At 31.1% G+C, this 17,033-nt stretch overlaps 1 protein-coding gene across 2 annotated transcripts in view; it reads right to left on the bottom strand.

The window, feature by feature from the left end:
* Positions 1–5,231: 5,231 nt before the first annotated feature.
* Klhl1 (kelch like family member 1) overlaps positions 5,232–17,033 on the bottom strand; it is a 377,975-nt gene continuing 366,173 nt past the window's right edge. For both annotated transcript variants that reach the window (XM_027938066.3, XM_027938067.3), the window contains 2 exons: positions 9,332–9,503; positions 5,232–5,291 (listed from right to left, as the gene is read on the bottom strand). In XM_027938066.3, the coding sequence (XP_027793867.1) occupies positions 5,232–5,291; positions 9,332–9,503 (232 nt within the window). The remainder of the gene's footprint in view (positions 5,292–9,331; positions 9,504–17,033) is intronic.

The raw sequence follows: 17,033 nt of genomic DNA, 5'->3' as shown, positions 1-17,033 counted from the left end.
TTTACAGGGAAATGGATGGCATTAGAGCAGATTATGCTAAGTGAAGCTAGCCAATCCCTAAAAAACAAATGCCAAATGTCTTCTTTGATATAAGGAGAGTAACTAAGAACAGTGTAGGGACGAAGAACAGGAGAAGAAGATTAACATTTAACAGGGATGAGAGGTGGGAGGGAAAGGGAGAGAGAAGGGAAATTGCATGGTAATGGAAGGAGACCCTCAGGGTTATACAGTGGAGGAGGTAGAGAGAGAGGAGGGGAGGGGAGGGGAAAGGTGGGGAGGGGGGAGGGTGGAGGATGGGAAAGGCAGTGGAGCACAACAGACACTAGTATGGCAATTTGTAAATCAATGGATGTGTAACTGATGTGATTCTGCAATCTGTGTATGGGGTGAAGGTGGGAGTTCATAACCCACTTGAATCAAAGTGTGGAATATGATATGTCAAGAAATTTGTAATGTTTTGAACAACCCACAATAAAAAATTTAAAAAAAAAAAAAAAAAAAAAAGAATCTATGGAGAATAGGGAAAGATTTTGAAGCTTTGATTTCTGAATTAGGGTATAACAAACGTTGTAGGTGGGACATTAAAGTTAAAATGCACATGGGAGGGATGAGAAAAGATGAAAAAAGTTGCATTTTAGTTGTGTCTTGACAAATTGGAAAGTACATAAGAGAATGGAACTTTTGCCCTGGAGAGAATCAAGTGTGAAATTGAAAATTTACCCTCACATGAGAAGAAGCAATTCTGTCTTGCAATAGATGGATATGGTAGGATGAATAAAAAGAAAGGGAGTTGAATTTAAATATTGCATGTCAATTTTAAAATAATAAGATAATTTGTTATACATTTGCTATTTACTAAGGTAAGATTCCAAATGCTTTCTCTCTTTTCTTCTTCTGTTTATTCATTTATTTATCTATGTATTTGCAATACGAGGGATTGAACCCAGGGCTTTGCAGATGGTAGGCAAGTGCTCTATCACTGATACATCTCCAGCCCTCCAAATACTTTCATTACATTCATTAAGGCTTTTAACCCTAAGAGTTAGATACTTTTGTTTTATTTTACTGAGACATATGAAATAGATACAATATGCTCAAAATCACCATGTAGTCATAGTTCAAACTCTTGAAAACACAGGCTCTTTATTCCTGCCACCCACACAGATTACATCTCCCTAAAACCTTTCACAGTCAGATATCTAAGGTCGACTGGGGGAAGATAGGGGGAGGTGAGGGCTGGCAAGATATGAACATGAAATTCACGTTTTCCAAAGAAGCAGGAAATGTAATGTAAAACTATTTTCAAGAAATGTATTTACAGATTTGTGTAATAAAATTTTTAATTAAAAATAGATTATGACCTTAAAAAAAAAAAAAAAAAAAGTAGAAGGTAGGTTGCTGTGGGTTGGGGGAGGAGAACGAGGAACATTGTCTCATACATATAGAGCTTCAGTTATGCAAAATACAATAGTTCTGGAAATGGGTTTCACAACAATGTGAATATACTTAACAATAAGAAATTAAGATGATAAACTTTGTGTTATACTTTTTATATTCAATTTTTTCTGGTTAATACTATTTTAAATTGTTTTCTTCTTTCAACTTATACAAAGACCACATTTAGACATATTTATGGTTTACTATATGATGCTTTTTCCGGGGGGGCTATTGGGGATTGAACTCAGGGGCTGTCCACCACTGAGCCATACCTCCAGCCCTGTTTTGTATTTTATTTACAGATAGGGTCTCACAGAGTTCCTTGGTGCCTCGCCATTGCTGAGATTCCCTTTGAACTCTTGATCCTCTTGTCTCACCCTCCCAAGCCACTGAGATTATAGGTGTGTGCCACTCTGCCTGGCCCCCATATGATGCTTTTCTATACATTGCATTATGTTTAGATCAGTTTGAATTTATCTCTCTTCTCAAACATTTATCACAATTTATGATGAAAACATTCAAAATCCTTTCCTTTTTTTTAAATAAATGTATTTTAATAAGAAATAACCACATTTCAGAAAACAAAAGTGAGAATAATACATTGAATTGTAATTTTGTGAATCTACTATCTGGCTTAGTAGAAAATACTCAGATTATCATATCTACATTGAAGTATACAGTATATTATTGTTATTTATAGTCATGCTACTGTGTAATTGCATACCAGAACTTGCTCTTATCTAACCATAACTTATCATGCTTTGATAAACCTTTCCCTCTGTTCCCTGTATCCTCTCCAACCTCTGTTAATCACCATTCTACTCCCAATATTTATGAGGTCACCTTTTAACATTCCACATATGAATAAAATTATTCAGTACCTATCTTTCTGTGCCCTACTTCACTTAACATATTTCTAGTTTCATTCATGTTGTTGAAAATGACAAGATTCCCTTCTTTCATGGCTGAATACTGTTCCACGTTATACGTGCACCACATTTTCTTTATCCATTCATCAGTTGATGAACACTTACCTTGTTTACATTTCTTGATTAGTATGAATAGTGCTACAGTGAACATGGGAGTGCAGTCATCCTTCTACTGTTGATTTCATGTCTTTTAGCTGTATGCCTAGTAGTTATTGCTGTGTCATAGGGTAGTTCTATTTTTTTAATTATTTGAGGAGCTTCAATATGATGTCCATAGTGGTGTACTAATTTACATTGTAAGCAATAATATGCCATATTTTCTTTTAATCTATACCCTCTCCAGTACTTTTTTTTTTTCTTACAAGAGTGAGGTAATATTTCATTGCGGTTCTGATTTGCACCCTTCTTAATGGTTAGTTATGCTGAATATTTTTCCATATACCTGTTGTTTTACTTACAAAATAGATTATAAACTCTATTGCCCATTTATTACTTAGATTGTCTTAGTGCTATTGAGCTCTTTGTTTTGCTATATATTCTGGAGATTAATTCCTTATTAGATGGTGTATTACTCAGCATTGTGTCACTGTGACCAAAAGATCCAACATGAACACTTTAGAGGAGGAAAAGTTTATTTCAGCTCATGATTTCATAGATTCAGTCTATGGTTGACCAACTCCATAGCTCTGGGCCAGAGATGAGACAGAACATCATGATGGAAAGATGTGGTGGAGAAAAACAGCTCAGGATATGACAACCAGGAAGCAGAGGATGCTCCACTCAACAGGAACAAAATATAAACCACAAAGTCATGACCCTAGTGCCCTACTTCCTCCAGCCACAATCTACCTGCCTATAGTTACCATCCAGTTATTCATTCAAGTGAATTAATCCACAGATAAGTTTATGGATCTCATGATCTGATCATTTCACCTCTGCACATTCTTGCATTGTCTCACACATGAGTTTTCTGCACCACCACATATCCACACCATAACTTTCTCCCATTCGGAAGATTGTTTCTTCATTTTGTCGGTGGGATCTCTTTGCTGTGTAGAAGATTTTTTGTTTGATATAATCCTACTTGTTTATGTTTGCTTTTGTTTTCTGTGCATTTGGAATCTTGTCCAATAAAAGAAACTAACCCATTCCAATGTCCTGAAATGTGTCCCCCTTTGTTTTCTTCTAGGAGTTTATTAGTTTAGGTCTTACATTTAAGATTTTAATTCATTTGAGTTGATTTTTTGCTACTGATGAGAGTTATATATTTTTTAAAATCAGAATTTAAAAACAATCAGTAGCTTCTAAGCATCTTTATTTATAACAACATCATTTTTCTGTAGTGAATTGTAAGTAATAATTTTGATATCTAGATTTTGGGGAATTTATAGTTTCTCAATATATTCTTGGAAAAATATCTCAATAATATTTCCTTAGTTGTTAGATTCCAAACATTTTTCATCATCCAACAATAGGTTAATTTTGTGGTTTACATTGACTTAAAAAGAAGAATTTATTTGCATTTTAAAACTTCTGAACAATTCTTAATTTATTATATGATGAATATTTTCAAGGCACTTATACTGTCTCAAGTCAGTGACCACAAAAGACAACAATAACTACAAATGGTGTCTGCATGGTATTGCTTTAGGAGTAAATCAATTTGTGTTTCTCTAATTTTGAAAAGTAAGACAATAACACTGTTTTTCTCTGTAGTATACCTTGTCAGTTTCAACCTAGATCTAAATTAAAATCTATTGAAGAAAGATACACTGATAAAAGCAAATGTTCTATTATTTATTAATTGTATTTAAAATTTACATGGGTATATTTATTAAGGATATTATGCAATGTTCTTATTTTATGATTTAAACAATTACAAACATTTGGCTTAAAATAATGTAATGTAACAAGTTTGAAAAATGGGAAATGAGAATCTGAAGCCTGTCTTCTTTAGAGCAATAATCATAAACACTCCAACATAATGAATTATATTTTTTCTTGAAAAATTCTAAGATATTTTTTTTAAAGAACAAAATTTCTAAAGGACGTTACATGCAGTGTATATATATATATAATATTCAGAATAATTAGCTTCCATGCTTACACTGAACTCAACATAAGGCAAAAGCCCATAATTGTATTGATTCTTTGGCTCAGTGTGTTCAAATCACAAAGCAATGTGGCAAGCCTAATGAAAACAATTCCTTGCTTTTGCCAGTTTAGATTGCTAATATGGTTGCAATATATTTCAACCATTGTCTCTGATGAAATATGCAGCTTTGAATAGCAGGACAGTTTGTTTTCTGAATGCAAGAGATAAGCATGAATCTATTCTCTATTTTTCCTCGTAGCTTAGGAAAATGAGGAAGGAGCAGGTTGTTTTAATAAAACATTATTCTGCTTCCTGTTATGACCACATCTGATTAGGAAAACAGTAAATCAATCAGATTCTGTGAGATGAAACAGCATATCTTCTACTCTTGGCAACCTGTTCCATATTGCCACAGATTGTAAAACAATAGAATGATTTGCTGTCATGTAATTTATTCATGTCACAAATATTAGTCTCCTTTCAACTGCTCAAGAAAAAACAAGCCTTTGGTAACTCTAGTTATTGTATGCTACAATACAAAATAAATTACCAATTACCATTCCTGAACTAACATATGGCCAGAACTACGCACCACTTTGATGTTTCCTTCTTCCCTATAATTCTCTTTGATCGCTTTGACATCAGTAGGTAAATCTACAGAAATCCTTGTTCTTGAAATGTTTTCATCTCAGGACATTCTCATTTTTGCAATATAATATAAAAATAACCACTCCAGCAAATAAAATCCCTCCAAGTAAAATAAACATAAGTCAAGGTTGCTTGATGACGACCACACAGGCACCTGCTCTCCCAATATTCAAGGATGCCATCTGTCCAAAAAGATAAAAAACAACTTTTAGACAAATTTTACTCTCAGAGTAAAATATGCAAATTATAATATATTTAAAAGGTTAATATTATAAAAATTATAAATATGCTTGCATTTTCTCCTTTCATCCACAAGCAGTACATTAAAATGGAAACACTGACAATGGCATTTTTAAAAAGGCAGTGATTTGTATATTAAAAATGGTAATACCTTCAGTCATTTATGGAATTTTTAAGAAAAATAATAAACTAGAGCTTCAGTAAAATGAAATTTCTATAGAAAAATTTTCAATAAAGATTTACTCTGCAGTTTGCATGTATACTTTTGCAATGATATTTCATAGTGATATCTTGGACTATATTTGAGAAGAAACAGATATTACACTCACTGCAATCATTTTGAAGTTATTTCCCCAGATATTATATTGAATTAAATGTGTTATTCATTCATTCCAGACAGAGACATACAATGGAGTAACTTTAATATTTTTTCATAAATAGGCCATAATTACAATTGCTGTGTGGCTTATTACATTTTTTTTTTCAAGTTATGACAATCATTGAAATGAGAACTGGATTTTAAAAATAATATTAAATAAAAAATAGCTAGACATATATTAAAAATTTTAAAAAGATTTATTCTTTAGATGTAAACCAACATTTTAATAATTTGACTTTTTGATATAAATTTTTATTATGGTTTTCTAAGATCTAAAGATTCAGGGTAGACTAGAAATTAAATACTATTGTTTCATACTATAAAGAAAGTGAATAAAAAGTAAGAAATAAAATAGCTAATATTGAGCTGGATTGAGAAAGAACATTTTCTCATTTTCTAAATATGGAAATTAACTGCATTATCTATCAGTTCTTTCTAATGTATTTAGTTACCCATTATCTCACTGTAGGTTTAAAAGAACTCAAATAATATTAATTTTTTTATTCCTTTCACTCAATACATTGTTTATAAAAGCTAATTTAATGTAATAGCATATTTTCCTTTAGAATTGATGTTAAACTGAGAGGAGGAAAGGACATGTGAAGTCATTCATAGGTGATTTTGTGCTAAGAATAATTTTTATAGGTCACCACAATTATCTGCAGTTACCTTGTGTATAGTCATCTCCACGTGCTCCATGTGACTAGTGAGTGAATACAGCATTAAGTGGCAAGCATCAAGAGACAAAATGTAAGTCACACATCATCAAAGTGAAGAAATTGAAATGCATCTAACTCTAAAATGCATGTGCTTTTCCTTGTGTTTCTGTAGTTACCTAATTGTTTTCAGGTGTTGTTTCACATCAGAGTCATCTAAGGGGCTTTTACCAAATATATATGTAGTATTCCTACCATTAAATAGAAATGGATGAGTAATGGGTAAAAGTTTTTGAAAAGTTTCTCAAAGGCTCTCTGATATACATTAATACTGGGAAGTACTGTGCACTCCACTGCAAACAGATTGAGTAGCTTCACTTTTTATGTATATCTACATTGGCAGGTATCTTAAAAGGCGTCCCTGGAACACATTCTCAATCCTATATGATATGTTGTGTGAAAATAAACTGAACACATGCATGCCAAAGTTAACTGAGTAGAACGGACAGTTCTCAATTAATTGGCATGAGAAACATCCACACATTCCCTATATTTTACCAATCAAGATAGTATTTGGAGGCAGATTATTACAAGACACATTGTTTTGTTTTCTTATACTCAGCTGGTAGAGGCATACAGTGTGAGAACACTGGAAGAGTATAGCAAGAGAACACAGGAATGGATGATTTTACCCAGGCTATGAGAAATAGAATAAAGTTCTTTATAAGTCTTGAAGCGCATGTATTGTATTTTTCAAACTAAATGGCAGAAATAAGCCTAATGTTTAATGGCAGTAAAATTTATTTAAAATACATTCATAAGCACACACAGATATGTGTATATGTTCTCTACAAAACACACTAAGACTTATGTATGGGAATTACTCCCTAATCTGTTTTCATCATTTCTGATTCTAGCTAACATGGAAAGTTTTACAAATAATCACATCCTTGGATATTTTACTATTTTGCCTTATTCATTCCAATGATCAACCACTTGTTGTGGGGGGTGGGCAATGATATATGGGATAATTAATGGATTTCATAAGGGGTAAGTGGAGTGAAATTTATGGAATTAAATGTCATATATAAGAAACATTTCCAATAGGCTGGAATCCTCAGAGTTTTCAAAAGGTTTTTGTGTGGGTCTGTTGATAGTCCCCTCAAGTGTCTTAAAAATATAAATAATGAAAAGATGTGGAAGTAAGATCTTAAAGTAATTTAATAGTTTTAAAATTAATGCTTATTATACTAAAATAAAGTTTTAAAACATAATGCCTTGCTGTTTGTAAGACATTATATGATACAAAACAGTATAACAAAATACAGATGAGGGAAATAGTCTTTAGGAGGCTTTTAAAACTTATTACCGCATGCATTATTTTGATTTCAATTTTAGAGGAATGATAAGCATAAAGGCTCTATACTACATATACATTATGAAAATATTATATATCATTTATACACCTATAAACTTCCTTTAATGCTCATTTGTATAAGTGATACATTTCAATTACATACCATTGAACTGGGACTTTTTAAGTAAATACAATATCATTAATTCTTGTAGTACTCTTTGGAAATACTAAGGACTCAAAGTTAAAAACTCAAAATATATCTAAACTTTTAGTATAACAATGTGAAAAGCAGTCATTAGTAACTTATTTTATATTTGGTACCCTTTGGATAAAAATTGTTTCTCTCACAATTGAAGAATTGTAGCAACTCATAGAATTCATTTTTCCTAATATTTCACCTTCTTTGCTCCAGTTTTCCATTTTTTCCCTTGCTCAACCAAACATATCTATATTTATTGAATTTAAGAGGTTTCTTTTAGTGGGGAGGGAGATTCATAATTCAGGTACCTTAGCCTGTACATTAGAAATTTTATTCTGCACTTCCATCCATTAATGCATATGAGATGTGATCATCAATCAACTTCAACCAAGTGAGACTTTGGAAAATCAGTGCACTCATTGATAGAAGCTATGTATTTATTTGGAATATATCTTATGTTTAGACTTCTGACTAATAGGCTAAATGATACAAATATTGAGGAAATTGTGAAAGAAAAAAGGAAAGAGCAATTGACTGTAAGGACACAAGTCTTAGAATGTATTCAGGACATAGAAGCTGTAAGCTTCAGGTGCTTTCTGTAAACTTAGGTCTACTTGGGTTGTCTTGCCTTCATCCTCCCTAACACACACATACACACACACCCCAGTATGCATCCTATAACTACGGACTCAGAATGGGAGCTGCTACACTTTAGCATAAGCCTGAGTCCCTAACTATATTTAGGGGCTAATGTCCCATTTAAGCCAATCATTCCCTACCTCTTTTGGGTAAAGTCATTGTCAAGGACTGGGTACTTTATATACGAAAAGCTATTTAGAATTGTTTTTCTTTTTAATTCAACTGGGACAACAATTTATTTTATTTCATTTGTGGTTATGAAGATTATGAGTGGGAGCTTACAACAGCATCAAATGGCAAATTCTCTTAGGTAAGAATGGACTCAATAAACAGGCAAACATGAGTGGCAAAAAGGTCAAGTTTTGCAGACACCAATTTCCTTTTTCTAACTGTGTGTAAAACCAAATATACTTGTGTTAGGATTTTTGTAAGAAGTATATGACACTTTTACTTTTTTGCTTCAGCTAACTCAAATTCAATTCCTGTTCCTTGTATGGCTTATTATAAAGTGAAAATGCAAGTGAAGCAGGCATGTCCCTTTTCAATACAAGTTTATTTTAATATTACATGCAACAGAAAAATACATAAAATGTGATTTAATGATATTTATTTCAATCTTAACCTAGGACTAAATCATTGTTGGTTGAAGGCAACTGGGCTAGATCAATCACTATTTGTATCTTTTTACTCCAAAAGAGGTAAATGAAGTTAATTCTTATACTTGAAGTAACTTTAGTAGATGACAGTCTTACCTGTGTCCACTCATTAGTTTGTGGATCATAGGATTCCATGGTGTTGAGGTATGTCTGCCCATCATAGCCACCAACAGCATATAATCTGTCACCAAGGAGACACACTCCAACAGCATCACGGGGCATACTCAAAGGAGCCACCATGGTCCAAGTGTCTGTTTTGGGATCATACCTGAAATTCAAGGACAATAGAACATAACCCATTCTAATTGCATTCAATTTTTACTTGATGAATGGTAATTTTTCAAATGCATGCCATGAGAAAAAACCTAAGTCATTTTTTCCTTAAAAGTTCAACCATTTGAGCAGGTGTTTGGAATTGATAGCCACAATGTATAGCTTTCTAAACTTTAAGGTATTTAAAAAACATACCTATACTCTTATATAGTACTAATTCATTTAACGAAGGTAAATATCATGATTTCTTTTTTACTAGGAAAATTTAGATACACAAATGTTTTCCACAGCAAAACAAGTGCCCTTAAAATGGTATGTGTAGAGTGTAATAGTAATGAATCAAAGAATTGGCTAAAATCTGGGAGAATCATGGTGTACTTGTCTGATGAAAATGCTTTTACATGAATTCTAAAAGTCTAGCCTAAATTTGCTAGAAAAGAAAGAGAAGTTTGTGCAAAAGAGCTACAGTTTAAAAATATGTGTGTCTAGCTTTGAGGAAATAGTTTTGTAGTGTGGCTAAATTTAAAGAAGTATGAGATAGCAGTGTATCTAAAGAGATAAGTTTTGATCAGCTTATTGATTGTCTGATTTCCTAGACAAGATGTTTTTAATTCATTTAATAGAAAAATATAGAGCCTTTGAAACTTGAGGAAATAATTATAACTTGAACAGAACTGCCACTCCTAAGATATGTAGAAAGATTACTAGTATTCACCATGAGGGAGTTTGGTATGTCAAGAAATTGAAGTTAGAAAAATCAATACATGGAATGGTATCAAATTAAAAAGGTTCTTCATAGCAAAGAAAAAAATCAAGAGTGTGAAGAGAGAGTACAAAATGGGAGAAAATCTTTGGCACCTGCATCTCCGATAAGGCCTTAATTTTCAGGACATACAAAGAACTCATAAAGTTTAACTCCAAACAAACACAAATAACCCAATCAATAAATAGGCAAAAGAACTAACCAGACACTTCTCAAAAGAAGAAACATGAACAGTCAACAAATATATAAAAAAATGTTCAACATCTCTAGCAATTAGAGAAATGCAAATTAAAATTACAGTGAGTTGTCAACTCACTTCAGTCAGAATGACAATTATCAAGAATACAAGTAACAATAAATGTTGGTGAGGATATGGGAAAAGGGGAACATTTATATTGCTAGTGGGACTGCAAATTGGTGCAACCACTCTGGAAAACAGTATGGAGATTCCTTAAAAAACTAGGAATGGGAACATCATTTGATCCAGTTATACCACTTCACTGTATAAAAAAGGAGTTAAAATCAGCATACTGTAGTGACGTAGTCACATCAATGTTTATAGCAGCTCAATTCACAATAGCTAAACTATGAAACCAACCTTGGTGAGCTTCAACAGATGAATGAATAAAGAAAATGTATATATACAATGGAATATTACTCAGCCATAAAGAAGAATGACTTTATGACATTTTCTGATAAATGGATGGATCTGGAGACTATCATGCTAAGTGAAATAAGCCAGTCCCCCAAACCCAAAGGTCAAATGTTCTCTCTGACATGGCGATGCTAACACAAAACAAGGTGGGGGTGAAGGAGGAGGAATAGAAATTCAATGGATTAGACAAAGGGTAATGAAGGGAAGGGAGGGAAGATAGGAATAGCAAAGACAGTGAAATGATTTTGACAAAAATTTCCTGTGTATATATAATTATATACCACAGTGAATCTCAACATCATGTATGTCCACAAGATTGGGATCCTAATTAGAATAAGGTATACTCCATGTTTGTAAAAATATGTAAAAATTCACTCTACTCTCATGTATAACTAAAAAGAACAAATTTTTTAAAAAAGAAATGATTCCTTTCCAAATCCTTTAAAGGTATATACTAATTTTGGTAAACAAACTTATAATCACTCCACTTCCTAGTTGGGATTTGAATTGAAATTATTATAAAGTAAAATTTAATTGATGAATCAAAAAAAAAAGAAATTGAAGTTAGGGAGTCCAAATTATTTAAATGAACAAAAAATGAATTTCAGTTTCAAAATATGTATATCTATATATAATACTTTGAGTGGCAAAATCCTGGAGACTATTTTAATTAATGTGCTTTAATTCAGCTAAGAATGAAGCTAGAACTATTCCTTTGCTTTTCACAGTTGCTGGTTCAAACACAAAAACAAAAACTAGTAAGAATCCAAAAGGGAAGGTATAAAAATAAGACTAGAAGACAATATTTCCTTTCAAACTCAGCAAACATATTTTTAGCTTGTTTTCTTGCTCCAATTCTTTCACCAATTGAAATTTTCAATCAACACATACCTAAAATACAAGAACAAACAACCCAAAATACCTATAGTTTATTGAAAATAAGTCAAGTTGTTAAAAAAGATCTCCAATTTATGTTACAGACAATAATCATATTACTCAAGATATCACATGCATTTTTACATTGTGGTTGAAGGGTTTGTGCACTGTAATGATGACATGTGTGAAATGAGATACTGGTTGAACACCTGCGAAACCTGGATCACCTTGAAGAATAAGCTGCCTAGCATATAAATATTTGATTTTACATGCTCAGATTAATAAGTGCAAAATTACAAAAATAAGCAGGCACATATAGACACATGCAGCCACAGATATACACTCTATCAGAATTTCTTTTGAATTTTTAAACCTTTTCCACAAACATTTTGAAATATACAAATATAAAAGCTGAGAGGGATAAGAAATACAAAAAATTACTATAAGTACACAAAAAGTACAATCTAGAATATGTCCCATTTAACAAGAATATTTACTGATTTTTTCCACAAATCAAAGACTAAAGAAAAAAGAAAAAAAAATGAATAAATAAACATGCAGAAGTAATTGTTTTAAATTGAATGTGAGTCAGACATATAATAAACTAATATAAGTTGGCTTTAGTTGGATACTAATTCAAATTGACCAAAAACTTACAAGACTGAGACATTTTGGAAATTTTAATATAACACGGGTATTATAATTTAATAAAAAATCATTGAATTATTATTGGTGAGATAATAGCATTGCAGCTATCTTAAATTCAGAGGGGCATTTGTTATACTAACTTCACATGAATAGCTTTTTCTGTGTTCATATTTTAGACTTTATTTAATCATTATTCAACTCCACAGAGTTATGTTTTTTTCAAATATTGTCTGCAAATCAGACTTCATCATTTTATCAAAGAATAAAAAGAAGTCATGTGGGGAACTGAGAAAATGGCTAACACTGGTGTGTTAAGCAGTCATAAATTTCAAAAGGTTTAGTTCTTCAAGTTAAATGTATACAGTAAACAACTTTGAAACTCTCATATTTGAAGAAGAATTAAGAAAATACTAATATGTCCAACATTTAGGGACACATTTAGAAATATTAAATTACATTTATAAATGCAGATCTTTTTTAAGTTTGACATTTCACTTTCCGTGTGTGTGTGTGTGTGTGTGTGTGTGTGTGTGTGTGTACAGGGTATTGAACCTGGGGAGCTTTACCACTAAGCAGTATCTCCAGTTCTTTTTATTTTGAGACAGAGCTCTTGCCAAATGTCTCACTAAATTGCTGAAGCTGGCCTTGAACTTACAACTTCCTGCCTTTGCTTCCCAAGTTACAGATATGTGCCACTGTCCTGGCTACATTTCACACATTTTTTAAATGTGATTTTAAAGTTGTAATGTTTCTAGAATCCACAAATCTTTGAATTAGATGTACCTGTTTTGAAATGTAGATAATATTTCAAATATGTAACAGCAATCTTTTTCATGAATATATGGCAGTGGTGATAATATTTAAATTTATATATACAGTGACATCAAATCAAACCAATCCAAAACCTGAGCCCCCTTTTCCTCCTCCAATACATACTCTATCACAGATATTGAGGAAGTGATCACACAAGTTCAAATTTACCCAGTAGTCATTATCTTTCTCTACACATTAATAATTCTAAGATGATTATTCTGTATTCAGGAACTCTTCAGATTCCCCTCTTAGCCTGGGGATATAACAAAGTTTTCCCCAAAATGAGATTACTATCTGTTTTTAGCTTAAGAAAGGATCTAAAGGTGGATAAACATTTTCCAAACCATTACTGACAATGAATTTTGTACTTTTAATGTCTTGTTTTTTGAAAACAATGTAATTTTAGGCATTTTTTTGGCCCCTGGTTGCCCCTTTATTAAACAAACAAACAAAAGCCCAAACAAACAAACAAACAAACAAACAGCAGTGGCAGGGTCTGATTTTGTATTTACCCTGCCTGCTTTCCTTGCATCTCACATCTTACCTTGGCCTTCCTGGTAGGAGAGTAACCTCTGTATCAGATACTCTATATTAAAGTTTATAGCCCTTAGGCAAGAGATGTACCAGTATAGAGTGGCTAAAATTGGCTATAAAATGAAAACTTGCTAACGGCATATGATAGTCACACACACACATAAAAAGTTAGTTTCTCTTTGAAAATCCCTACTACAGTTCCTAAAGAATTACTAATTTTTTTTTCAAGCTCTATTGTCATTTCCATACTTTAAGGATAAAATTTGGTCTTAAAATATTTAAAGGAAATTTATTTTTAAACAGAACAGCATTACTTGGGTATCAGAGAGTTGAGAATGCTCATTTTCCCAAATTTTATAGGAAGCATTCAGATAGACGAGAGGCGAAACAATATACAAGTGTTTTATAGCTAGGTATGTTTGTCTGTTTAAAAATAAATAAATAAATAAATATAAGAGCCAAACAAATAAGAGCACAAAGAAACAAGAAAGACAAAAATGAAGAGCCAATGCTATGAGAATGAATAAACTGCTCTGAAAGAGTAGTTTGTAGATTTCAAGAAAATGGATTACACAAATTACCTCTGAATTAATTTGAATAAATTATTTGTGCCTTGAGTAAGTAAGAGTGATGATAGTGCTCTAGTGCTGGTTAAATATAAATAATTTTATTTTGTCCTATAAAGAAAACAATCTGCTATCAGTTTTCATACTGACTTTAGAAATATTAGAATATAGGACAGTAATGCAAAATAATTACAATAAAATTATTTGTTAAAAACTTCATTAATACTGCATTAATGTTTCTATAAACATTCTTGTTCAGGTATTTTCATATAAGTGCATTGCTAATGGATATTAAGGAATGAGATGTTTTGGTCAAAAAAACTGAAAGGTGGAAAGTGCTGTCAATTCATTTGACAAAGAAGCTGTGTTGACTTACACTCCCTTCATTAGTGTAATGAGTTTCACTTGCTCTACCTGCTCTAGTATTATAGGCTGTTTTCATTTTAACCTTTCTGATGGGTAAGTGGTAGAGAGATGTTGGAGTTTTAGTCTGCATTTCCTTTAGGACTAACAACATCAATCATTCTTTGCAATAGTAATTTCCTATTTGGGTGTCATGTTTTGAAGCACTCTTGTTTATGTGTTCTGCCTATTTATTTTTTTTAATGCCTTAATGTTCTTTTAAAAATAGTTTGTATTTTATTTATAGTTTATTTTTATAGTTGAATCAATGCATTTGTTGATTGTATGTATTCCATATATTTTTCTCATGCTCTGGCTTACTTTCTTATCCTCTTAATGGTATTTTTTAAAACATTTCAACAGTAATATCTTTCTTTATTGATAACCCTTTCTAGGTCTATGTTCACAATTATCTCACATTCCAATACTTTTACTATAGTTTTCTTTATTGTATTCTAAATGTTTTATTGCTTTATTTTTCACATTTAAATCTAAAATGCACTCTGAACTAATTTTTGGTGTGTTATGAGATAAGCGCTAAGAATAATATTTTTGTATATTTAATATCCAAATGACCCAGCCCTGTTTGTCATAATAATTGGGTTCTCCTCACTGCTCTTCAGCTTCTCCTTTCCCATAATCAAGATTTCTGTTTGATTCTGTTTGAGGATACAAATCTGTTTCATTTGTCTATTTGTTTATACTGTGGTGATACCACAATATCTTACTTAAAATAACTTAGTAGTAAGTTTTTATATACAGTTCATGAGATTATCAAAATGGAAACTCTGACTTTAAAAATATTAGAATAACATAGTAATGCAAGAAAGGTTATTTTGGAACTTGGGGTGTGCTTTTGATTTTTATTTAAGTTTTATGATCAGATTTGTGATATGTATGCACCTATGACCACACTATTTCAAATTAATAAAGATTACATTGAAAATATAAATCAATTTAGAGGATAATTTGCATTTTAAAAATATTCAGTCCTCTATTCTATGAACAGAACATTTCCTTCCATTTATGATATTAAAACTTTTCTCACTAATGTTTTATTTTTGTGTTTAGAAAAAATATATACCTATTGTGAGATTTATTCCTAGGTATTTTAAAAAATATTTTAATGGTAACATTTATACTATAATTTTGTTATGGTTTATTGTTTTCACATAGAAATATAATTAATTTATAAGATAACTGAATATATAATAAATATTATTTGTGAAATCTAACATTTCCAAATTTGAGATTAGATTAGCATTCAGTATCTTTCATGTAATCTTGATTACCAATGTATTTTTATATCTCTGTTCAAATGCTATAGCTATTTTTCCTTTCATATTTGGCTATTTATATACTGGCTTTTATGTATTGGGTATTTATATTTGGCTTTTATATACTGGCTATTTGTTCTACTAAAATGTTGAATAAAATTAATATTAGCACTCATTTTTTTCTCTTCTAAATGAAAATCCTAAAATCTAAATTCAATACTTGAATATTAATTTTTGTAAATGTTCATTATCAAATTAATACAATTAATTTATTTTATAAGTTTTTTATGAATGGATGCTGACATCATTTTTGTACTTAATCAGATGCTAGCTTGTTTTATTATTATACTGTTTCATTTATTTATATTTCTATTTCTCATATAAAATCAAACTTGTATTTATGAAATAAATTGAAATTGAACTGCTTTATTATTTTATATATGTGTTTGTGTGCTGGAGAGTATGAATTTCTCTTTCTCTGTCTCTCTGTGTCTCTGTCTCTCTATATATGCAGATACACACACATTATATAGATGTGTGAATAGATAGATTAGATAGATGGAGATAGGTAAGATTTAGGATTTGGCAGTTCTTTTCAATATTTGCACTTATTTAGAGAGTGACCAACATTTTTTTCTTTCTGTTTTATTTTTCTTGTATAAGGTTTTTTAAGTCATAAAATTCTTCAAATGTATTTCTTTTGCTCATAACTTAATTTGTAAATAATAATGTAAACATATCAAATATTTTATTTTTAGAGTCTGTAAAATACATAGTATTGTTTGTTCATTTTCTCTTGATGTAAGTATTTCTTTCTCTTCTCTCTTTTCTTTATTTCTTGTTATTCTAGAAAGGAGTTTATAAACTGTATTACATATATTTTCTGAAAAGTGAAAGTTTATTTTTAATCCTTTCATATATTTATTTTCTATCTTACTAATAAATTTCTAATTCTTTTTTCACTTCAATTTTGTTGATTGTTATTTGCTCT

This window comes from Marmota flaviventris, chromosome 4 (genome assembly GCF_047511675.1).
Source record: "Marmota flaviventris isolate mMarFla1 chromosome 4, mMarFla1.hap1, whole genome shotgun sequence".
NCBI classification, from domain to species: domain Eukaryota; kingdom Metazoa; phylum Chordata; class Mammalia; order Rodentia; family Sciuridae; genus Marmota; species Marmota flaviventris.
Note: the sequence above shows the minus strand (reverse complement) of the source record. Positions and strands in the feature narration are given on the sequence as shown.